The sequence below is a fragment of the Puntigrus tetrazona genome, chromosome 8 (genome assembly GCF_018831695.1).
Source record: "Puntigrus tetrazona isolate hp1 chromosome 8, ASM1883169v1, whole genome shotgun sequence".
Lineage (NCBI taxonomy): Eukaryota > Metazoa > Chordata > Actinopteri > Cypriniformes > Cyprinidae > Puntigrus > Puntigrus tetrazona.
Genome location: NC_056706.1, coordinates 20,262,091 through 20,284,229, shown reverse-complemented (window position 1 = coordinate 20,284,229; position 22,139 = coordinate 20,262,091). Strand labels below are relative to the sequence as shown.

The following is a 22,139-nucleotide window of genomic DNA, read 5'->3' as shown; positions in this document are numbered from 1 at the left end:
ACAAACATTTATCTGTCGTGACTCCGCATGTCGTGTGACAGATAGCGAGAACGTGCTCGCCGCCGCTGACCGCTGGTTCAATCCATTCGCAGCACCGAGGGGTTTTCCGAAAACATGACACTGCACATTTTCAGCCGTACCGGGATTAAACCGCGCCAACAGTAAACCACGTAGGTCGCCCTGTAGGTTTATTATGCTTGCGCCGTCAATTAACATCTATGAACATTTCGGTCACGTTGGAATAGCTGCTACGCAGCTTATCCGTGACAGATTTTGCTTTCCAGACAAGCAACGTCACGTCCATTTCTTCGTGTTATTCTGCTCTTTTATTTATTTTAGAGATTTTATGTGGCTAACTGTTCCTTTACTTCTCACGCCAGCATGGCTAGGACTGGTTTCTCTCAGGGTTTCCAGCAGATGACTTCGATGGCGGTGGACGCGGCCCTCTGGATGACGGCGCTGGGGTGAGTGAGTCTGCTCTTCAGCAGAGGCACATGCTCCAGCAGCAGAGCCCGGGCCCTGGGAACCTCTGCCAGGACTGTAAGGGCACGGAGGGCATTGGCACACACCGCTGTATTCTCACTCGCCACCAGCTGCAGCAGAGGGGCGATGGCACCTGCCTTCAGAGCCTCGGTCTTACCTGGAGACAGACGAGGAGATAGTCTAATTTAATATAGGGGGTTTCTAAGTCGATCCCGGGGCCTCCAAAGGGCCGCAAGGGAGCGCTAAGAAGTGAGAGGGAAAGCTCAAAGAAATAAATAGTGTATATAGTGCATTTAAATAATATTTTATAATAATTCACTGATAAATTATATTAAATAAAAATATCTATACAAATAAATGATAAAATCTACAGATTATGATATATTATCGCATGTTGTAAAGGTTCTTTTAAAACACACTTCTGATGATGGTCTTGATGAAGACCAGGGTTATTTTGTTACTTTGACCGAGAACTAAAATCAAATTGTGAAAATATATAAAAAAATGAATATGAAATGAATTAACTAAAATAATTCAAACTGGGAAAAAGAATAAAAACTTTACAGATTTAAAAATGATAAACGTGCAATCCCTCACAAAATTAAATATTCAAATATTAATTAAAAAAATGTATATTAGCAGTGTTGTCACTCACAAAAAAATGGAAAAATTTGTGAATATGATGCAAATCTGCAATAATTAAATGTTAAATAACACACACACACACACACACACACATATATATATATATATATATATATAAATATATATATATATATATATATATATATATATATATATATATATATTTGTTTAATCATATTTTATTATGATCAGTGTCTTCGACCTTCAATGATCCAACTCAGCCATACCAATAAGCAAAAGCTATTCTAGATAAATGTTTGTTTTACTTTTTTTTATTTTTATTGCTGAAGTTTGTTGAACTTCAAATTTTTCTACATTCTTCAGCCTTATTTTTATTCACTTGACTATTGGTGTGAAAGAAAAAAAACTATAGAAAAATGAAATTTTATTAAAAACAAACAATCAAGAACTGCTCATGTTTAAAAAGTAACGCTAAAGTAACGTATAAAGTAACTAAAGTTCCACTAAAATAACGAAATAAAGTAATTAGTTACGTTTCAAGGAAGTAACACAATAATGTAACATTTTACCTTTAAATGTAACTTTCCCCAACACTGTATATTAACATATACTGTATATATTAACATTCCATGATACCAAAATATCACTTGTTGACCATTTTTCTACATTCTCTACCCCAAAAATTTAATTCCGCCATCATTTATTCTCCATTGTGACTCTGACTTTCTTTCTTTTTCATAACAGTAAATATAATATTTTGGAGAAAGTGGGCAACAACTGGTAACGAAAACGGAATTATAATTTCTGGGTGAACTATCCCTTTAATGTTTCCGTACAGCACTACGGCAGCTGAAAGGTTTCTAACTTCACCGACGACGGCTTCATTTAGTGCTGACCCTTAGTGATAACGGCCGTGTTCATAATGGTCCCCGCAGCATTAGCCACAACCCCCTGGTCATCATCCGACAGCAGCTCGACTAACGTGGGCAGAAGATTCTCCTCGCACACCTTCATCTTCCCATCTGCGGGCACACTACAAGAAGAAAGGAGAGAATAAATCTCTCACCCCAGTGAAGTGAACCTGATCCAGACTGCCGCGTGCCCCGTCACCTGATTCCCACTAAAGCAGAGGTGGCTGCCCGGCGGATGGCGGGAGACGGCTGAGAGAGCTGATCTCTCAGGACGGGAACCGCGTCGCTCTCCAGCGCCGGAAGGGCGTTCACGCTCACGCAGAGGCTCAGTGTGGAGAGAATTAAAGCACGGATGCTCTCTTCTTCATCGGAGACCTTCAGCACCAGTCTGGGCACCAGCCCCATAGACACCATGAACACCGCTCCTGTAGGGACATGACCGGGGACCCGTCAGGGGAAAAACTTCTAAAACACATTTTTGGATAAGAAGTACGATAATAGTCACCTGAAGGAAATTCAGCGATCCTGTTGAGTGCTCGGTGCATGTTTTTACGACAGGCATTCACGGGGTCCTCGATCAGTTTTGCGAGGGGACCCACAATGTCAAATTTCAAAAAGGCATCTCTGTGTGAACAAATGAAGGTCAAAATGACGAAATTCACACGCTGCGGGTCTTTTAGTGTTGTTTAAAAATATCCCCTTCATCTCTGAGATATATTCTGAGAAATATGAGAAAATATTCTTTGGGCAAAAAAGACAATTTGCTTTGAATAACAATCTTTTACTTTATATCGAGAAAATACATACTGTGGATATATAAGACACATTACATTCGACATATTTTTGTAATTTAAAAGCACTGGTTTCATTTTTTAAATTGTTACATTCAATGTATTCCTGCAGTGATGAAGCTGAATAGTTAGCGTCACTTCAGAAATCATTATAATATGCTTATTTGCCGCTCAAGGAACATTTATTATTATTATTATTATTGCTCAATATTTTTTTTCACATTATAAAATACAATTTTAATGCATCTTTAAAAAATCTTTTAAACTTTAGTGTAATTTAATTAATAATTTGAATAATTATATTTTCGGCTTGAATATTTACATTTTAATTAATAAAATATAAATATAAAAATACATATAAATATTGATAAAACATGACTAATATAATGTATAACAGGTATAGATAAAATATACCTGAACATATTTTGTTAAGATTATTAAGGTTAACTCCACACATACTGTCAATATACAAAATATGTACAATTGTCTGATATTATTTGACATAAATAATACATAACCTACTATGTGGGACCAAACACATTCACATGCCAAAAGCTTACACAAACTAAAACTGCCAGTCCTCCATTTCTTGGGTGACTCACCTCCCCAAGCTGTGTGAAGCAAGCACATAAAGCACTTCAGTAGTTTTGAGCCTGACCAAGTCATCTTCATCCTGCAGCAAAACTTTAAGTCTTTCCATACACCCTATGAGGAAGAAACGGTTTGTAACTGTAAAAACATAGATCGCAAGAAACTTAGCATTCATTTAGTTTCTTTGAAAGCGTAGTTCACCCAAAAATAAAAATTCTGTCATTGATTACTCATCCTCGTGTCGTTCCAAACCCTTAAGAGCTTCGATCATCTTCAGAACACAAATTAAGATCTTTTTGATGAAAAATAATAGCTATCTAATCCTCCTATAGGCAGCAAGTGTACTGCCCAGAATCCAAGGACAGTTTAATCCATTGCGGAGATAGTACCGTTGTTTCCATGAACTGGAAACAAGAACGTGCGTCGGGATACTCTCTCCGCAATGCTGGTGCTGTCGGTAAATAATTTTCACTTTCAAAATGTTAATTTTTGGGCGAACAAGCCGTTTGCTGAGGGGTTCACCGCTGAGGATGGCTTCATAGGCCCGCTCGTGGTCGTGGACGAGGTCGAGGAGTGCAGCGAGCGCCCTCTGCCGGGTGAACAGCTCCTCGTCCCGCAGCTCCAGCATCAGCTTCGGGACCGCCCAGCGACCGAAAGCCACCGGCGCCTGTGTGGGGTCAATCCGCGGCGGGGGCCGCTCGGACGTTTGCGGACTTGCCATCTTCTCCGTTAGGGTGCTTCAGATGCGCTTCCGATGTGTATTTACATACTGAAAAGTTAGTTATTGTACTGACCCTGCCTTAAATTTTCGAAGGTTCAGTACGTCATTTTATATTCTATCTTAAATGTGAATAAGTATCGCTAATACATTTGCACGAGCATTTTAAATCAGAATATGCAGACCTGCAAATCGATGAAGACAATAATACCTTCTTCGCTGGTTTCGTCCGCCGCTTGTAATTATTTCCGTATATGGTTTGGTTGTTATGGTAACTAGGCATCCAACGCAACGCCGTTCTCAAGCAGTGACGTAAGCTTCGTCATTCCTTCAGCCGCTGGACAAATAATACAGAAATAAATCAATGAAAATAATCGGCGTTCAAGGCCACTCTCTCTTTTATGGGAAAAAGGACCTTTTGGCTTACAATGAGGATGAAAGTTGCTTTAAAGTATTTATTTTGATTAAATTAAATTTTACATAAATGCAAAGGCACTAGTAAAGCCACCCTTTTTATGTTTTTATTTATTTTTATTTTTTTTGGATTAAGGTAAGGATGTACATCGACAGCATTAGAAATTCTATATAAAATTAATCTTTTTAAACATTTTTATTTATTTACCATAAAACCAGTCCATTTTTCAAAATTGAGCTTTATACATAGTACTTTATAACGATGCATGGTTTGTTAGGATAGGACAACATTTGGCCCAGATACAATTCTTTGAAAATCTGAAATCTGAGGGTGCAAAAAAATCTAAATATTGAGAAAATTGCCTTCTCCAAATAAGGTCCAAATAAGCAATGCATATTACTAATAAAAATTATGTTAATAAATATTTGCAGTAGGAAATGTACAAAATATCTAGATGGAACATAATCTTTAATATCTTAATGGTTTTTGGCATAAAAGAAAAATCTATATGCATAAAAATGTATTTTAATGAACATTTGCATTTGACCGAAAGGATTTAAACTAATAAAATTACTTTAAAATTAGTTTAAATTAATAAAAGCAAGACAAATAATACTTCATCACGCACTTTCATTTTGATATGCTCATTTAACATTTATTTTAATTAAATAAAGCCATACAAAATAGTAAGATGGATCAAATACAATTCAAATGAACAAGCTGCACAAAGTCTCTGCTCCAAAAATATTAAACCCCACGCTGATCCACGTTTCTCCCGTCTGCTCAGTTTTCATTGTCTCTCATGGCTGTCGTGTGTCTAGTTTCTGTAGCCGTATAATTTAATATGAAGGTCAATGAGTTGTCTGAGGAAGCCTCGGTTGGGATAGACGCCTCTTCCCTCTTTCACTTTCTGGATTGCCTCCACCAACGTCACGTTTTGTTTCAGCATCAGATATGCCAAAACTACAGTTGCTGATCGACTCACTCCAACATGACAGTGAACCAGGATTTTGCCTTCAATCAGAAGATAAGAGTTGAATGACTCTCAGCTGCAGAAAGGCAGGCTGGGTTAGTTTTTGGACACGCGCTTACCTCTCTGTTTCAGCGCTGCGTGTATAAACTCAGCAGCTTTGTTAAAGTTGACACTCATGTCATATGTGGGTGAATCGTGTGCGTCTATGCCCATGTATGTGATGCCCATGCCATCGTAGATCTCGCCGCCACGTCTGGAGCTGTGGGCGCAGTTCAGCACATGAGTGAAGCGATGCCTCCTTATCTCCGAACAGTTCTCGGCTATATCCCTGAACAAAGAGAACATGATCATTGAACATGCATGCTATAAAATGTCAGCAGAACACTTGTCTCGCAGACAGTTCGGGTGCTTCTTAATAGTCTAGATGCTATAGAACTGAATGCGTTGTTTAAATATCACAATTTTGGAGCGATTGATCATCTAAAATATTCTTTAAGTGACTTAGTTGTTAGCAAAGTGACCTTTTATGAAGTCTTTATTAGTCATTTATAGAGAAACAGTTCCCTCTTCTGTTCAACAACATTCACTACATCAGGAACAGCAGCAACTCGTTTTGCAGATAACTACGCAACTTTACTGATAAGCATTAAAAATACGTACTTTTTACATAAATGTTTTACACATGCACGCTATAATTGCGAATTAAACGGGAGACACTGCTGCGTGCTTACATGTTGCCGATGTAAAGATTGGGCCAGACTTCATCTGCGTTATTATAGATGGCTTTTCCCGAGACCAGAAGACGTTCGACCTCCATCACCGCTAAACCGGGAGAAGTGAAGTCAACCGCCGGTTCGGTTGACCGTGAGGTGCCGTCTGAATACTTCGACCTGTAAGACATTTCACGTTGTAACCGGGCAGTTGGTGTCCGCTGCTGTCTCGCGAAGTCGTTTCGTTTGGTTTAAGCGCACGACACCGTATCAGGTCCGTCTGTTAAAGTTATTCGGCCTGCCAATTCATAGCGTGCGTGAATAAAAGCCGCGTTTTGGATGCCAGAGCTGGGGTTATTTTAGGAATAGGGTGTCTCTTGGCAGAGAGCGCGTCCACAAGCAGATCGTTTACTTTTGCAACACTGATCCGCGCGATGATTTACAAACAGTTTGCTTTAATCTACAGGCCATTTCTCATCCTTTTGTTGTTAATAACACCTTTAAGGCGATGCAGGAAAGATGTACACGTTACATACATTTACACGAATTAGTGGTTGCTAGGTTGTCAGTTAGGTATTGGCCACTGTGAAAAAAAACAAACAAATATACTTTCAGTAAAACAAAGTAAAAGTGTGGAAATTCCAATTGACTTACATTGTTAAAAAGTTCACCTTTCAAAATTATGGCGTTGTTGTAATATTTGAATCACTTATCGGTTATGTATACTGGATTGCTATTGGTCCACTTACATACGTTTATTTAAATGTTGAATTGTGATTGGACGTCTTACTTATATTATTTGCATACTGCGTTGTGATTGGCCTTCCTGTTCTGTACTGCTCGAGCCGTTATTTGACGGACTCGATGAAACCGTGAAGAAGGCGACATTTTGTAGTCAAAAAGTTCCGTTGACTATTGCTGTATGTAGATAGACAGAAAGAAAAATCACTTTAATATCATGCAGCTTTCTGCTGGTCACCGCTAAATATGTCTGAAAGTTTGTTAACCCCGCAATATCTAATGTTACCGCATTTACACAAAGCCTAAACGTAAAATCTTTAAATAGCTTGCCTTTTCTTTTAGAAATTATGGTTTGAGCATGTTAGGATTCAACAATAAATGAAAACTTAATGGCTACATCATTTGGCAATAAGAAACGACATCATTTTTTCATTTTTTTTTTTTTAATTGGAAAGGACTGAGTATCTTATGGTTTTCAAATGGGCTATTACAGTGAATCTAATAATAAATGTAAACAAATTCATATATTGTCTACAGAGTGAAACAATCTGTTGAATTAAATGTCTTGATTTTTAATACAAGACCCTACAGTCAGTTGACCTTTCAGTCCTACAACATGATAAAGAAAAAGTCCCCTCTCGTGTTCAAAAACATGCATTACATGGGGACTTCAGCAGGCAGGTTTTTGGTCCTTACTTGGGATTTGTGTTTTCAATATATTCGTTATACAAATATACTTTTCTTTTTTCTGTAAAGATTAATCTAATAAACAATTTCAGGTATACATAAGAGAAAATTTACAGAGAGAGAAAACACATACAATTAAGATAAACATGGAATCCGAGACTTCATGCAGAGCTCGGTTGATTTGCAGTTTTTTAGTATTAGAGATACTTCTCTGTTGTGGTATGAAAAAGCACCTGCTGATATTATGGCACTGTTTTTCCTGGTTACAAAACAGACGTAAGATCTGTGTGGTAGGAGGAAGACCTGTTGAACGGTCCGTGATGTCAGTGACTTTGGTGCAAAGTATTAAATGTGGTGAAGTTAAAGGGAACTTTTATTCCATGGAGAACTGCTGATGCTCTGTCCATAATCCACATCCCTGCTCCAGTCCTTCAGATATAAACTGTACATTATTTGTCTTTTTTTTTAAAAAGGCTTCGACTGTATACAGGCCCCGCAGATGGCTACCACCACCTGAACACTGACGCAGATGCATTGAATCAGCTACAGATCAGTAGTCGCACGAAGGAAAAGAATACCCAAAAGTCTGCAGGATGTAAACAATCATGTTAACACCAAGGCCTGCACTAAAAGATGAACCGCGAAGCAGGTGCACAATCAAAGGAAGTGAGCACAGGAGATGCAGTGTAGGCTTCATTGATCCTTAAAGACCACGTGCAATGGTTTGATGGATTCAGTTTTGGGGGCAAAACATATCAAAGAGTTTGTATTTTTATAAAACAGCCTACTTTTATACACCGCAGCTTTGGAAAACCATGATTTGTTACTCGCTATTGCTTGTTAAGAGGCAGGTGGTACTGAAGGTTGCTCTGAGATTGCGTGTCCAGTCACGTTTGTGGTAATGAGATTACAATTATTTCAATAGGAATCTCCAAGACTGGGAATTTTGTGTAACGGCAATTTGTCACATTAAACAACAGAAAACTGCTTGGGTTGAAAGTGATTTGCATGAGGTGTGCGTTGAAGAACGGACCTAGCTTTTTGATGCTAGGTGATCGATGAAGGTGACTGAATGAAACTGGAGATAAAACGAATACAAAACACAACAGAAAATGGGATGAATTTAAATGGAGTGAGTTACAAAAAAACTGACCTTTTTTATTCATTAATCAAGATATTTTACAATAAAATGAATAATGTGTTGGTGTAATATTAGTGCTAAACAACATTTCAAGTGCAAAAGACTCTGATCTTGAAAAGCTGTGCTACCAAAAACCCATGGAAGTATTAAAATGTGGTTAAGTTAGCTCTGTTTTATTATTTTCAGTCTGCCTAGACTAAAAAAAACCCCAAAAACTTAAGATGGTGTTATGCAATGAGACTTCTGTTTAATTCTGAGCAGATGTCAGACTGCCGCTGCTCTTTGCTGGATGGCAGAAGGCTGGTTTGAGTATGGCACTGCAATGATTAGGACATTTTGCGCCTGTATTTCAACTAATACATTACCATCAGCAGGGTACAAGACCCCTAAAATGCCACAAAGGTAATGCTGACTAACTGAAAATCTTAATTTGTTATCATGACGAGATATCATTAAAAAGAAGAAAAAGAAAACCCGAACCATTATAATCAATCCACTCTGTTATTAGAAAGCTTTTTTCTCAAGGCGGTCCAAGATGGCCTGGATCCTCTGGACGGCCTCTTTGCGAGCCTGTCGAACGACGTCCTGCCCGTTGGTCTCCACCGAGTCCAATTCCAGCAGCTCTTTTGTCAAAAGTTCCTCCAGGCACCGGTAGCTCTTGTCCGTCTTTTTCCCTACAAACTCATCCACGTCCTCTTGGAGGAGATGAACTCTGGCCAGAACCTGCTGAACTCGAGCCAGGCTGGGATTATCGCTTAATGGAGCTGGAGCGGACGACCCTTGGCGGGAAGACGTTGGAGGTTGTTCGTTCTGGATTGGATTGGGCTCGGGGCCTCCACATCCGGAGGGAGCCTTGTTGTAGATTTGAGGTGGGGCGCTGAACTGGGCGGCTTTGGGTGGAGGTGGAGTTGGGTTTGGAGTGCTTGCTCGTGGTTTGGAGCCTGGAGGCTGGTTTCGAGGGTGCATATGAGGCTGACTGTGATATGGTGGATCCTAAGAGAAAGACATTCAACTTTAGGCCTTAACAATTAATCAAATTTCTAACCAATCCTATGTATAGTTCACATTTGAGCTTTAATACTATGGAAAAGCGACAGGTTTTTCCAGTTGTTTTTAGTATACCACATCTAGTTTAGTATACTTGGTTTCTACACCGATTTGTCTAACCATGCGTACAATTACAAACCAATTGCAAATGTTTTTATGAAAAAAAATGGCCACGATTTTAACAGTAAAAAACTGAAAATGCTATGGTAAAAAACTCCATTGCATTAAAAATTTTGTTTGAATTTGATGTTTTTTTTTTCCTTCTTTAAAAATCACAGTTTCTTCTTAGTTTTTCTCATCAGATGTGTTTATTAGGGTTGTATGTTACATGTCATGTTGTTAAATGAATGTGTTGCATATTTCATAAAACTCAAGATTAGTTCAAAATTTATACACTTGTTCATGGATTCCCAAAATTAACTGCATCTGGCGGCAAATTCTCTGATTTCTGAAACCAAGTGTCAAGTATGATGTAACCACACCTCATTAAATGAGCAGAGAGACATTTTAAATCACTCATAACTTGTGGAGATAAAAAAAATAGAGACTCTGAACAAAGATGACTTTCGAGAGCACCTGTGTCAAGTGCCTGTGTTAGGTTAGGTGTTAAATGAAGTACATTTTTAAAAGGCTATATCTTCAGCTGCACTGTAGTGTTCACGTCAAAAGTGAAATAGGCTATACCTTGTGTTTTATAATTATATAATACATTTTTTTCAACAACTGGTGTCTGAGAAAAAAAAAAAAAAAGCAGTACTAAATATGCAACTGTCTTTTTAGAGTTGAAAACAGGAAATCTGAGCATTGTGATGTACAGTAACATGTTCTGATAGCGGGAGAGTTGAGCTGTCTTATGTAATCAGCTTTGGGAGGGTTACATGAGGTGAACCCAGCAGACTATTAACTGTTAAACAAGCCTTCCCACTGCGTGTTTGCCAAAGTGCCAGTCAGAACGTTTACATGCACTTTAGAAGTTCAATATCTGGCGGACTGATGCAATAATCTGTCTTCATAAAATGTCATGTAAATGTTTTGCTCTGAAATTGAAGTAACAAATCCAGATTTGTTTTGGCCTCACCGTGGCCTCGGTGTTGTATGCTTGCTCTGAAATACATGCGCAATGTGTATTAATCTTTCAATATTCAAATACACTCATGTACACTAGGACAGATAGATCAAGACGACAACACAAAAAACTCACCTCAGTTTGATCATAAAACGGTTCAATCTGAAATCCAAACCTGTAACGATCATTTCTATGACCTACCACAATCTTTAAAGTAATAGTTCATCAAAAAATAGTACTCATTTTTAGTCATTATTTACAATGGAGAAGTCCAGTATGGTGACAAATTAATTAGGTCTCCATTAGGCCCCTTGTTCATCACATTGACTTCCATTACTTTTAATGTTTACTTTCTTTAGCGCCTGATTCCAATTCTTTCCTTAATAATGTTTTGAAAATTAATGGTGTTTAACAACCCTTCATTTCTGTTTTAGTTTGCTTATTAACTACAGAAACCTGATAGCTAACTTTACATATGTTCACAATAATCTATGATTACCTGCTAAATTTAGCTTGAAATATCCAAATATTACAGCTGCAAATAATATTTAATGATGTTTGAGGAATCGCTTACTATTAATTAACAGTTTATCAGATTGTGTTATGAAATTACATTATGATCAATTTGCTTTATTATGCACTACATGGTAGCAGTATATAGTTGCTTAGAAACAACAAAAGGAAGATCAGTAGATGATGCTGTTTTATTTTACTTATTTGAGTTTTCCCAACCTCAAATAACTTTTATACCACTTCCACGTTGAACATCACAAATACCTTGTGCTCATATGGAGGTGGTGCAGGTCCTTGCCAGGGTGGAGGGTGAGGTGGTCGTACATGATTATAGTGGCCATGGGGTGTCTGGGTATTGGACGGCCATTGCTGTTGGGCCGGTGTGTGGCCGTAGCCTCCAGAGTGGGACCAGGCCTCGTGCTGGGGTCTCGAGAGGATGGGCTGCTGGTTGGGGTAGGGAGCATTCGGAGGGCATCCTTCTCCGTAGTGAGGGTACGATCCTGCTGGGTATCCAGGGGCCTAACGACACACAGAAATAAGTGATAAAAAAAGAAGAATCATCCTGTGGAAATTAATAAGCCTCTTAAAATATTACATAATATAACAATGTTAGTTCAGATGTTATGTTAAAACATAATGTAATGCAACTCCCACAAAACTTTTGTTAAAACTTTAGAAAACACTGAGGAAAATTTGGATACACCTTTTATATATATATATATATATATATATATATATATATATATATATATATATATATATATATATATATATATATATATATATATATATATATATATATGGGGTCATTTTTAAATGTTCCTATGTATCTGTCATTTATTCATTTGTTTATTTCCATTCCACTGTAGTTCCAGTCATATATATATATATATATATATATATATATATATATATATATATATATATATATAGACACACGAAAACACTCTTATTCACCATTGACCTAAAAATGTTGAAACCTTGTATTAAGTTCACTTGAAATTGAATTTACCCCTTGGCAGTGAGTAACAGGGTAGGGGGGAGGAGCCGAACCCCCAGCATTTTGCTCAGGGCAGGTCTGGCTGTGATACTGAGGTTGTCTTGAAGGAACTTGGTCACTGCAGTAGAAGGGATTGGAGGGATGTAGCATACTCGTGGAGTACTGTCCTGGATTGTACACCCCATTGGGATAGGCTGACATTGCCTGAAAAGGGCACAGCAGAGTGAAGCAGGGTAAGTCTGCTGTGTATCTGACTGACATGGGGTGTTACATAAGGCTGAAATGTCGGCAGTACCTGGGGATTGTATGACGCCTGTCCATTGACCTCTGTTCCAGGGGGGTACGTGCTGCCGTAAGGTCCCGCCGAGTGCGACTGAGGATACCAATAATTTGAGTATCCAGGATACTGAGATTCCTGAAATAAAAATTGATAGACAGTTACAGTCTATACAGATACAGAACTCTCTCTCACTCTCATAGATACATATATAGATAGATATACATATAGATAGCTGGATAAGGATCTTTTTTGCATTAATCTGGTATATATGTTCAATTATGTCCAATTTAAATATTTCCCCTAAAATGTGTCTTTTGCCTGTCCACACCTGTATATGTTGTGCTATATATAGTTATGGTGTGATGGCGTTTAGGGATAGTAAGAGCAATAAAGTCATAATTCTAATAAAATCCACTACAACAAGACTCACATAAAATACAAAAGGAACACTCCATTTCTTTTTCACTCTCATTCTCCAACTCCCCACAGCTAATAAGTTTACTGTTTTTGAATCATTCAGCCGATCTCTGGGTCCAGCGATAGCGCTTTTAGCATAGCTTAGCATAGATCATTGAATCCAATTAGACCAGTAGCATCTTGTTTAAAAATGACTAAACATTTGTAATATTTTTCTTATTTAAAACTTTAAAACTTCTGCAGTTACATTGTGTACTAAAAACGACAGAAAATGAAAAGTTGTGGTTTTCTAGGCTGATATGACTAGGAACTAACTCTCATTCCTGCGTGATAATCAAGGAAGTTTGCTGCCGTACCAGCAGGCGTAGTGATATCACGCAGATGCTCCGGGTCTAATCAGATTTAAAGAACTATGCTAAAGGTGCTATGGCCAGACCCAGAGATTGGCTGAATGGATTTTTAAAAAAAAAACCAAAAACAAACAGTAAAACTCAACTTTTTAACTTTTAATTGGAAAATAATAATCGGAGAGTGTTCCTTTAAGTAAACTGTTAATAATCTACACATTTTAATATTATATTTCTATTTATCAAGTGTCACACCTGTTTTCCTTGTTGTCAGATATTTGTTAGTATCAGGTAACTTAAAGGTAATTATATGGGATTTTCTTTAAATAATTTGCCTCGTTATAAGTAGGCCCTATTAGTAACCATAGTAACACCAGGAAACAAATGGCTCCTGTTTTGTGAATTTTTCTGACCACTGAAACTCGTTTTTAAAAAGGTAAATTAATTAATGGTCTTCAAAATTGCTGTGAATACACATTTGATACGTTGTTTTATTATCTGAATGTGCCGACCGATACTGAGCGATATCTCCTTTGTCTTAATGAGTCAGTGCTAAGCGTTCAAGTAGAAGTTATTCGGGGAATGAGACTTACTGAGAACACCGTCGAGGTTTATCGACTCCGTGTGCTTTTTAAGGCACTTAAACCCGGGTTACTTGAGGTGGGACTACGCGAGCTGTAAATAAAATGCGTGTGTAACTCCGTATGAGTCATCAATGACCCGCTGCGTTGCTTTTACGTTAAACTAGCGTTTCGATAACAGTCACGTTTAATTGCTCTAGTAAACAATACCGTCCATGCAAACCCGAGCGCGCTAGACAGAAAGCATGTGCTTTGCCTGATGATTTACTAACAAACCCTGCGGGCCATTCTGTTGAGTCAGTGGCGTACTGGTCGCTGTTTTGCCGTGTTAGATAGCGTTATAGATGCAGCTACCGCGTCCGTGTTATTTTTTTCCTCGGTATCGTATGACAAAAGACTCACCATGCCGTTGTTCCAGTTATTGTTGTCTGAGTTGTAGCTGGAAGGCCAGGATGACTTGGGATCAGACTGCATCTGCTGATGCATGATCCACGCAGCCTCACCTCCGCCTCTATCGCTGCCAACTGAGTCGAAAGCCATTCGTGACTAAACCACTAAACTCTTTCCGTCCTAAGTTCACTTCCGTCCGTCACAGCTTGGTTTAGAGTGAAAGGGGTCTTCTCGAAACGGGCCCTTAACGGACTGCCGCCACGTTTCACAAAATGCTGTAGCTACAGTGCGTCAACTGGATATATTTCCCATTTTGTCTGGCATGTACGCTGCACGGCGCTGTCATTCAGCTCAACTCGCCAGCCGACGCCACTTGACTGACAGCTTAACCGGCCAATAGGAGACGAGCGCTGCGGTGACGCCACTCTTATGTGACAACGGTATGTTTCTTGTAATGGGAAGTCCGTTATTGCGAATCGGTTCTTTTCAAGAGATTCTTTTCAGCGATTCTTTTACATCCAAAACACAATCGTCACGTAAGTAATTCATTTAATTATTGATAAAGGGTTATTTAAAACGTTTTTTGTTCGCCTGCCGTGGTTAATACAAACAAATAATTGTAATACACTGATAGAAAATTATGAGTACAATTTGTGTGAAGTTTACGGACATTTCCTTGGAGACAAAACAAATGTTAAAAATTCAAAATACGGATAAAAATCAACGCGAGGTTACGCTGTATTTTTACGTACTTTTCTTAATAAAATTACATCTATTGTCCAAAAAAGTTTTGCGATTCAGTGAGCGCGGTTTTGTGAACCGGTTCATTGAAAAGATTCGACTCAAATGAACCATTTGTTTGGTTCGCATTATATAATTAAGAACTGGTTATCAGCGTATCTAGCTCAAACACCGAGAAGTCGCACCATTAGGCTGTCAGTCAGTGTAGTGTAGTTCAAAAATAAACTGAATGTAAGCTTGGGGCATTTGGAGCGAGCAAGCGAGAGTTTAAAGGGTTAAAATGAACCGGAAGCACTTTCACGGTGTTACATCCTGTGGAAATAAGGATACACATTTGAAATGGTCCATGGCTTGATACTTTACGTTTAAAAAAAATCTCCCAAATGTCAGCAGAATGAATTACATGCCAGGGACCGCGAGCCTCATCGAGGACATTGATAGTAAGTTAACTGCAGAAGAGTCAAAAGCATCGTGAACTCACCCGCGTTGTGTAAAGATGTTCGTCTAGCATCTTTGAGCATTTATAAAAGTCACGTTGTCGCTGCACGTTTAAGATAAAAACAGAAAACCTGTTGTCTGTCGTCCCGCAAGATGAACGCTAATCGAATCAGTGCAGATGTTCTGATGATCCTATAAAATTATATCATATATTCAAGTTCAGCGGTACTCATGTGACTGACGATGCTTTGATTTGCCCCCTTGTTAGAGAAACACCTTGTTCTGCTTCGCGATGGAAGAACATTGATTGGGATCCTCAGAAGCATAGATCAGTTTGGTATGTATGGAGGCCTAACGTTGTTAAGTTCGCAATTAAATATGTTCATTTTATTGCAAGATATTCCACTCTTGGGTGTTGGGGGGGAAAGATAATTTAAACATAATGCGTAATTTACTCACTCTCTTGTCAGTCCATACCTGCATGCTAAACCGTAAAAGCATGTATTTATGTAGTAGTTTATTTCTTTTTCATGTACGGTTAAAGTCAGTGGCGTGCAGTGAGGTTGGGACGCCAACGTTATTGAAAATATATTTTTATGTTTTGCCAAAAGAAAGTTTGTAACCGTGTGAGGGTGACCCTGAGGCACAAAACAAGTCTTAAGCAGCACGGTATATTTAGGACCAAAAATACACTGTATGGGTTAAAATTATTGATTTTTCAAGGAAAGATCATGTTGCATGAAGATATATAAATATAAACTTAATTAACATAAGAAGTAATAGGCCTATGCATTGCTAAGGTCTTAATTTGGACAACTTTATTGGCTGATTTTTCTCAATGGATTTTTTTTTTTTTTTTTTTGCACCCTCAGATGCAAGATTTTCAAATAGTTGTATCCTGTCCAAACATGTCCTATCCTACCAAACCATAAATGAATGGAAAGATAATTTACTTAGCTTTCAAATGATGTGTATACATCTGAGATGAACTTCTTGTAACATTATTTTCGTTTTATTCCACAGCTAATTTAGTTTTGCATCAAACCGTTGAACGCATCCACGTCGGGAAGAAATTTGGTGACATACCTCGTGGGATATTTGTTGTCAGAGGAGAGAATGTCGTCTTGCTCGGAGAAGTAGTAAGTACATGTTTACTCTGCTCTAGGAAGGATTTTATGACTTTCACGACGCTAACCGATCCTAAATCTTGCCACTGCTTGCCTTATCGCTTCCTCGCAGGATCTGGATAAAGAGTGTGATCAGATCCTCCAGAGAGTTTCCATTGAGGAGATCCTGGAGGAACAGCGGACAGAACAGCAAGCCAAGCAAGAGTCGGAGAGATTGAAGCTGCAGGCGGTGAAAGAGCGAGGCTTATCGATTCCTAAAGCCGACACGTTAGATGACTTCTGAAACATCTTTAGTTCTTTTTGGATGATTTTATTTGTTTTATTGGGTGTTTTTTTTTTTATCTGAGGTCATTCTGTATAAATGATTGAGGAGTGAGCGTCAGATTTAGTTTCACTAGTTGCTGTAAAGTCATGTTTTGAGAACCGCACACCGTCTTTGTTTCTTTCATGGCATGATGCCACAGCGAAATGAAAGATGGCGCACCAAACCGAAGCGCTTGGCCGGTCGGCTTTGTTTAAACGACAATAATGGTATACAAGGAAATAAGTTTATTTCAGTGTTCACTATGTTATGGATATGACGCTACGATTAAGTTGGTATATTATGTAAAACGCACGAAAACAACACTGAAGATATTTTTGTTCTATTAAACCTATTTTATACCAATGAAAATCCTCTTTCTTTATTTTGTCCGGTCTGCTTGCCACATTTAATTTTGTGATGCGATTTGGTGATTCATTTCCAAGTGTGTTTTTAGAAGCCAAATAGTTAAAATGTTAGTGTATTTACGTTAGATGTTTCAAATAGACATTTTTTTTTAATTATTAATTTTTCATTTGGGTTTAGTATGTGCTTGAACAGTGGTCCAATTAGGATTTTCATGTGGAGCATGTCCTTGCATTAATCGGTAGCTAGGGGGTGATTGAGCCTTTGTTCTGTTTTCAGGCAATAGTTCTCCCAGAGAAGGACATCAACAGTTTAAAGCTTTGTTAGGCACGAGCTAAAACGGCACAGAAGTGTTTTGACACACATAGGCGGACTAAATATATTGCACTAAATCGCGGTGCAATTTTGTTTAGTACGTGTAGCACAAGTTTCCACTTAGAAATTGATAGTAAAATATACATTTAAGTGTAGACGAGAGGGTTTCTTGAGGATGTAGAGCACCCTAGATAAGTGGTAAATTCACTCAATTTCACTTCAAAGTGTCCGCTATTAGTGGTAGTAGCTAAAGTCTAGTGAGGAAAAACTGGTCATGTTTTATACTATACTATATCCACGCGCTATATGTCTTTTGGACCGCGCGTACGTTTAAAGTTGCTCAGTTCGCCTATGCGCACAAAACTCAACTCCCGTAACGTTGAGTAAAAATGGCCACCGGTTTCAATCAAAGCAGGGTGTAATTCTTCCCCTTCGCTATTTACTGGCCTTGACTTTTAATCCCGGGCTATCCCATTTTCTATTATTGCGCCCAGCGCCGACTGAATGAGCGGGAGCGGCATGAATGTGCTGCTATCAAATATCCTTTGACAGCCATGCATGCTTGTTCTCGGTCCCGTGCGTCACAGCTGCATTTGAACACGCCCCTTTCCCAAACGCTTGTTGAATAGGAATGACAAGGAAACATGACAAGCGCTAAAGATGAACCCCGTACGCTGCTATAACCGCGCGCGCGCTCTCGTCCCTTCGCGTCGCCACGCGATTTGAACGTAAATCTGAGCGGAGCCACGAGGAAAGCCGCCTGGGACCGAGCCAAAAAATTACAACTGAAAGCAGAAACCCAGCCCCGCTTCGATTACGCGCCGAGAGAGGGAGCACGCTGATAGTGACAGCGGCACTTCAACAACTCATCTGCGATCGACCGCGCGATACCAGATCCGTTTTTTTTTTCTGCCGTGCAGCCCCAGAGGATGTAGACGTCGGCCTGCTGTCTTTGGCATGTTCGTTTTAACGGGACCCGTCGCCAGTGGCTCGTTTGAACAGGCGATGCCTTCCTCACGCGTTTTGTGGCGCAAACTACAGCAACCGCACGCGCGCGCCAGCGATTCGTTGTTCGACCTGCCCGTACGTGTATTGATAGTTTAAAAATATGCCTGGGTTTTCGATTTGAACACTTTTGCGGGGACGGAAAACAGCGTATTCGGCAGGGAGGAGCAATAAGGAGCTCGGTCTACTCTTCGGCTTCCACGGCAGTATCGCGGAGGGCTGTTTTGATGGAGCTGGAGAATATTGTTGCAAACACGGTGCTCCTGAAGGCGAGAGAGGGTGAGTACGGAAAACTACGGGGGGTGGGGGGGGGGATTGAATGTGATTTTTGCCGTGCGTGAATCTCACGTACTCTGCTGGCTTTTTGTCGCCGCTCGCGCACCTATCGCGATGATGTAATGCCGAGTGGATTTATCCTGTAACGTTGTTTCGAACACCTCCGGCGGCGCTTTCATCTGTAACCGGCGTCAGAACGCCAGCGTCAGAACGCCGTTACATTGTATCGCTTGACAGTTGGCGCGCGTTACGGGAGGAAAACATCAGCCTCCTACGTCCCCTTCACGCGTCGTGATTTTTAAAAACGCGAGCTGCGTTCGCCGCATGCTACGCTTTCGGTGAGGCGGGCTGCGTAACGCGAGAGGAAATGGTAGATGTGTTACAGCTGCCGCCTTTTGACGCTCCTTTTCGCGCAAACGCGCTGCTGCTTAACGTAAACGCGGTCGGAACCAGGTCAAACTGTCTATAAGGCAGCGTGAACGACGCTCGTCTTCGTTACCACCGATACCACAGTAACCGCTACTTCCCTTGCTGGTGTTTTGAAACATAAGGCCTCGCCTGAAGACCACCGTTCCGCTATGCTGAAGCGTCCTCTGACGCTTGATTGATTTAGATTCAGATTGAGCCGGATGCAGACCAGAATCACAATACTAGGATGGATAGATTTGTAGTACGTGCTGCCTCTTTGTCAGACAGCGAGTGGCGTTGATATTGTGATGATATTGCACACGATAAAATAAAGGTTTTAATTGGACGTTTTCCCCACTGTGACATAACCGGTGTGGAAGTACATTTAGCTGTAAGTGTAAAGCTGCTCTCTTACATCACGGAAATTTATAATAGAGTCCTGGTGGTTTTGAGAAGGAAAGGCAGAAATAGTACATTCATCATATTCGGGTTAGTTGTACTACCGTTCTGTTGATTTTATTTCAAGGGGACCATATATTATTCACAGTCAACGCTTGCTCAGAAAGTGAATCTGAAGCGAGTCACTTCTATCTTTGATCAGGTTCATCTTCTTGCAGCCTGTCGTGATCTTGATCTCCAGCCCCCTACATCTCAACGCGCCGTTCACTTTGTGCTTTTCAGTGATCCTTCAGAGTTCTCGACATTGCAAAATATGGAGCCGACAAACCCTGTTAGCCGTAGCTTCACAGACGTTGTGTCCGTTAATCGCCCAAAAGGCCCAGAGGCACAGGCTCACGCATTGAGTTCCTGCGCTCTTGGCCTGGAGTTTACCATAAATGACCAGGTTTTGACAAGTGCGGGATTTACAGGCTACCTCACTGTGTTGCTGGACGGTGAGCGCTAGGCTAGGAACATTAGCTGCCTTCCCGGGTCGCTGATGTAACCGAATAATGTGGAGAATTTTTTAAAATGAGACTTCATCAAAGCAGCTTGGTTGGTTATTTTCCACGCTTCCAGTAGTTTTTCTCTCTAAGGACAGTGGGTACAAGTGTGCACAGTTGTTGAGGCCACGTTTCACAACGCTTTGTACAAATATTGAAAAAGGCCTTTTTACAAACACGTTTCAACATTTGATTATACTGCCCTGCTTTTAATACAACTAGACAACTTTTTTTTTATTCAGTAACCTCACTTTAGTTTTCAAAATAGCTTCATGTCATTAAAAACTATACTACTAGTGGTGCTGCTATTAAACGTGTTTCTTCTCATGCTTCTGCCTTTCAAGTTTTGCACATAGAGGGAACATCAGGAAATCAGCTTTTTTTTTAAAGTGGTCTTGTGTTTATTGATGTGTGCGAGCCCGTGTGTGTGAGAAAGCTCTTGTTCGGCGAGGGTCCGCTTTGTTTGCTCTTCGTCCGTTTGTGTGTCACCGTCCCCCCCCCCATCTGTTTATCGCGCTGCGTTCGGAGCAGAAAATGAGGCGCAAGGCATGCAGATTCTTGTCCAAATGTTCGTCTAGCAGCAGATAACAGGAAAAGCAGAGTTTACAGGCCACACAGTCTGTTTACATGGCCGAAGCCACGCTTCCGAAATCATTAGAGAGCCCGGCCAGAGCCAGGCAGCCCCAAACTAAACAGAAAACCCATCTAGGTCTGTTATGATAGTGTGCTCGGAGATTGAGCACATTCAGGCTTCGACGTCGCGCTGGCGTTGAGAAGGTAGGCCCTTGAGTGTGGCGTCGGTGCGTGCTGATTTTAATTTAGATTTGCTTGAGCATTTTCAGGTATTCGTGTAGCATGACATATCGGCTAACTTGAGCTCAGAAGACACGGTACACTAAAGCGCACTACAGTTCAGGAGCCCGTTTCCACTTCAGAGTGAAATATCAAATTGGTAGAATTGAGAGTTTGCCAAGAGTATCAAGTAGCAAGACTGTAGCAAGTATGAGAGAGAAAGAAACGAGTTTTGTGAGAAATACGCTAATTCATTCTGCAATATGGAGGAGAATATAAAATGGGTAATTGTCAGAAAGGCTACAAAAAGAAACCAACATGGTCGCAATTATGAGATATAAAGATGCACGTTTTTCACACATGCAGCTATATTTCCTGTTACTGTGAGAAATAGTTCATTCAATAATACTGAAGCCTGTTTAAAAATTAAAATATTTAAAAAATAAAACGTTTAACTGTGAGAAAGTTTACAAAAAGAAATAAATTGGCGACATTGTGAGATGCAAAGTTGAAATTTTTATATATATATATATATATATATATATATATATATATATATATATATATATATATATATATATATATACACACACACACACACGTATATGTATTTTAGAAACTGTAGGAAACTTTGTTGAACGGAGATAGTCACAACTGTAAGATACAACATTGCAATTATGAGATAAAAAGTTTGTTACTTGCAGATGCAGCTTTGTTTGCTGTTGTGAGAAATACAGTAATGCACACCATAATACCGAAACCTGGTTACACCTCAAAAAAAAATTAAATGTTTAATTGTGAGAAAGTTTAACTTGCAGCTATAAAATAGAAAGTCGCAATTATGAGATATAAAGTTCTTCCAAAACCAACTCTATTACTGCAAGAAAAACACTGTAATTTGCGAGAGGTTTCCACACTGTATAGCACCCTCTATGGCAGCGCAGACTTGCCCTCTGAGACACTGAGTTAGCCTTGCTGCACTTGCGCTCTTGTACTCGCACGGAGCATGTTTCGAGCATGC

The 22,139-nt window shown here is 39.6% G+C and overlaps 5 protein-coding genes and 1 long non-coding RNA gene across 12 annotated transcripts in view; 3 read left to right on the top strand and 3 right to left on the bottom strand.

Annotated features, from left to right (window-relative positions):
- Positions 1 to 38: 38 nt before the first annotated feature.
- On the top strand, positions 39 to 2,061 carry LOC122350542. The gene is made up of 3 exons (XR_006251606.1): positions 39 to 170; positions 381 to 464; positions 1,928 to 2,061. It is a non-coding gene; the product is annotated as an uncharacterized LOC122350542 (long non-coding RNA).
- Positions 402 to 4,994, bottom strand: rsph14 (radial spoke head 14 homolog). Of its 3 annotated transcripts, none has more exons than XM_043247118.1 (7): positions 4,312 to 4,994; positions 3,905 to 4,151; positions 3,394 to 3,496; positions 2,506 to 2,624; positions 2,200 to 2,425; positions 1,986 to 2,122; positions 402 to 640 (listed from the first exon to the last, which is right to left on the bottom strand). In XM_043247118.1, exons 2-7 carry the CDS (start codon positions 4,101 to 4,103, stop codon positions 402 to 404), a joined length of 1,023 nt encoding a protein of 340 aa, XP_043103053.1. In that variant the 5' UTR covers positions 4,104 to 4,151; positions 4,312 to 4,994. The 3 variants fall into 3 exon arrangements, with proteins under 3 accessions (XP_043103053.1, XP_043103054.1, XP_043103052.1); XM_043247119.1 differs by having other exon boundaries at positions 3,905 to 4,130; XM_043247117.1 differs by having other exon boundaries at positions 3,905 to 4,994.
- Positions 4,995 to 5,148: 154 nt separating this feature from the next.
- Positions 5,149 to 7,256, bottom strand: LOC122350573 (dual specificity protein phosphatase 26-like). Its single transcript, XM_043247183.1, has 3 exons — positions 6,220 to 7,256; positions 5,608 to 5,816; positions 5,149 to 5,529 (listed from the first exon to the last, which is right to left on the bottom strand). The coding sequence occupies exons 1-3, from the start codon at positions 6,387 to 6,389 to the stop codon at positions 5,333 to 5,335; spliced, it is 576 nt and encodes a 191-aa protein (XP_043103118.1). The 5' UTR covers positions 6,390 to 7,256; the 3' UTR covers positions 5,149 to 5,332.
- Positions 7,257 to 7,391: 135 nt separating this feature from the next.
- Positions 7,392 to 14,751, bottom strand: bag4 (BCL2 associated athanogene 4). Of its 2 annotated transcripts, XM_043247181.1 has the most exons (5): positions 14,421 to 14,747; positions 12,689 to 12,808; positions 12,406 to 12,597; positions 11,658 to 11,912; positions 7,392 to 9,760 (listed from the first exon to the last, which is right to left on the bottom strand). In XM_043247181.1, exons 1-5 carry the CDS (start codon positions 14,556 to 14,558, stop codon positions 9,272 to 9,274), a joined length of 1,194 nt encoding a protein of 397 aa, XP_043103116.1. In that variant the 5' UTR covers positions 14,559 to 14,747; the 3' UTR covers positions 7,392 to 9,271. The 2 variants fall into 2 exon arrangements, with proteins under 2 accessions (XP_043103116.1, XP_043103117.1); XM_043247182.1 differs by lacking the exon at positions 12,406 to 12,597 and having other exon boundaries at positions 14,421 to 14,751.
- Positions 14,752 to 14,813: 62 nt separating this feature from the next.
- lsm1 (LSM1, U6 small nuclear RNA associated) lies at positions 14,814 to 17,387 on the top strand. 2 transcript variants are annotated; one of them, XM_043247184.1, is made up of 4 exons: positions 14,814 to 14,944; positions 15,856 to 15,924; positions 16,611 to 16,726; positions 16,827 to 17,387. In XM_043247184.1, the coding sequence occupies exons 1-4, from the start codon at positions 14,851 to 14,853 to the stop codon at positions 16,995 to 16,997; spliced, it is 450 nt and encodes a 149-aa protein (XP_043103119.1). In that variant the 5' UTR covers positions 14,814 to 14,850; the 3' UTR covers positions 16,998 to 17,387. The 2 variants fall into 2 exon arrangements, with proteins under 2 accessions (XP_043103119.1, XP_043103120.1); XM_043247185.1 differs by lacking the exon at positions 14,814 to 14,944 and adding an exon at positions 15,350 to 15,589.
- Positions 17,388 to 18,306: 919 nt separating this feature from the next.
- grk5l (G protein-coupled receptor kinase 5 like) overlaps positions 18,307 to 22,139 on the top strand; it is a 43,408-nt gene continuing 39,575 nt past the window's right edge. For 2 of the 3 annotated variants that reach the window (XM_043247670.1, XM_043247668.1), the window contains exon 1: positions 18,307 to 18,980. In XM_043247670.1, coding sequence (XP_043103605.1) covers positions 18,929 to 18,980 — 52 coding nt within the window. In that variant the 5' untranslated portion in view covers positions 18,307 to 18,928. The remainder of the gene's footprint in view (positions 18,981 to 22,139) is intronic. The other variant, XM_043247669.1, reaches the window with a different exon arrangement.

Bases quoted from the DNA above. Each gene is read 5' to 3' on its own strand.
- bag4 (XM_043247181.1), bottom strand. From the start codon at position 14,558: ATGGCTTTCGACTCAGTTGGCAGCGATAGAGGCGGAGGTGAGGCTGCG. The intron at 12,809-14,420 runs GTGAGTCTTTTG...TTTTTATTTCAG, and splicing joins ATAACTGGAACAACGGCATG to GAATCTCAGTATCCTGGATA. The intron at 9,761-11,657 runs GTATTTGTGATG...TCTTTCTCTTAG, and splicing joins CACCTCCATATGAGCACAAG to GATCCACCATATCACAGTCA.
- rsph14 (XM_043247117.1), bottom strand. From the start codon at position 4,103: ATGGCAAGTCCGCAAACGTCCGAGCGGCCCCCGCCGCGGATTGACCCC. The intron at 3,497-3,904 runs GTGAACCCCTCA...TCTTCCTCATAG, and splicing joins CTATGAAGCCATCCTCAGCG to GGTGTATGGAAAGACTTAAA. The intron at 641-1,985 runs GTCAGCACTAAA...GTCTGTCTCCAG, and splicing joins CACGGCCGTTATCACTAAGG to GTAAGACCGAGGCTCTGAAG.
- LOC122350573 (XM_043247183.1), bottom strand. From the start codon at position 6,389: ATGTCTTACAGGTCGAAGTATTCAGACGGCACCTCACGGTCAACCGAA. The intron at 5,817-6,219 runs GTAAGCACGCAG...CTCTTTGTTCAG, and splicing joins AATCTTTACATCGGCAACAT to GGATATAGCCGAGAACTGTT. The intron at 5,530-5,607 runs GTAAGCGCGTGT...TTCTGATTGAAG, and splicing joins CGCAGCGCTGAAACAGAGAG to GCAAAATCCTGGTTCACTGT.
- lsm1 (XM_043247184.1), top strand. From the start codon at position 14,851: ATGTTTCTTGTAATGGGAAGTCCGTTATTGCGAATCGGTTCTTTTCAA. The intron at 14,945-15,855 runs GTAAGTAATTCA...CCCCCTTGTTAG, and splicing joins ATCCAAAACACAATCGTCAC to AGAAACACCTTGTTCTGCTT. The intron at 15,925-16,610 runs GTATGTATGGAG...TTTATTCCACAG, and splicing joins CAGAAGCATAGATCAGTTTG to CTAATTTAGTTTTGCATCAA.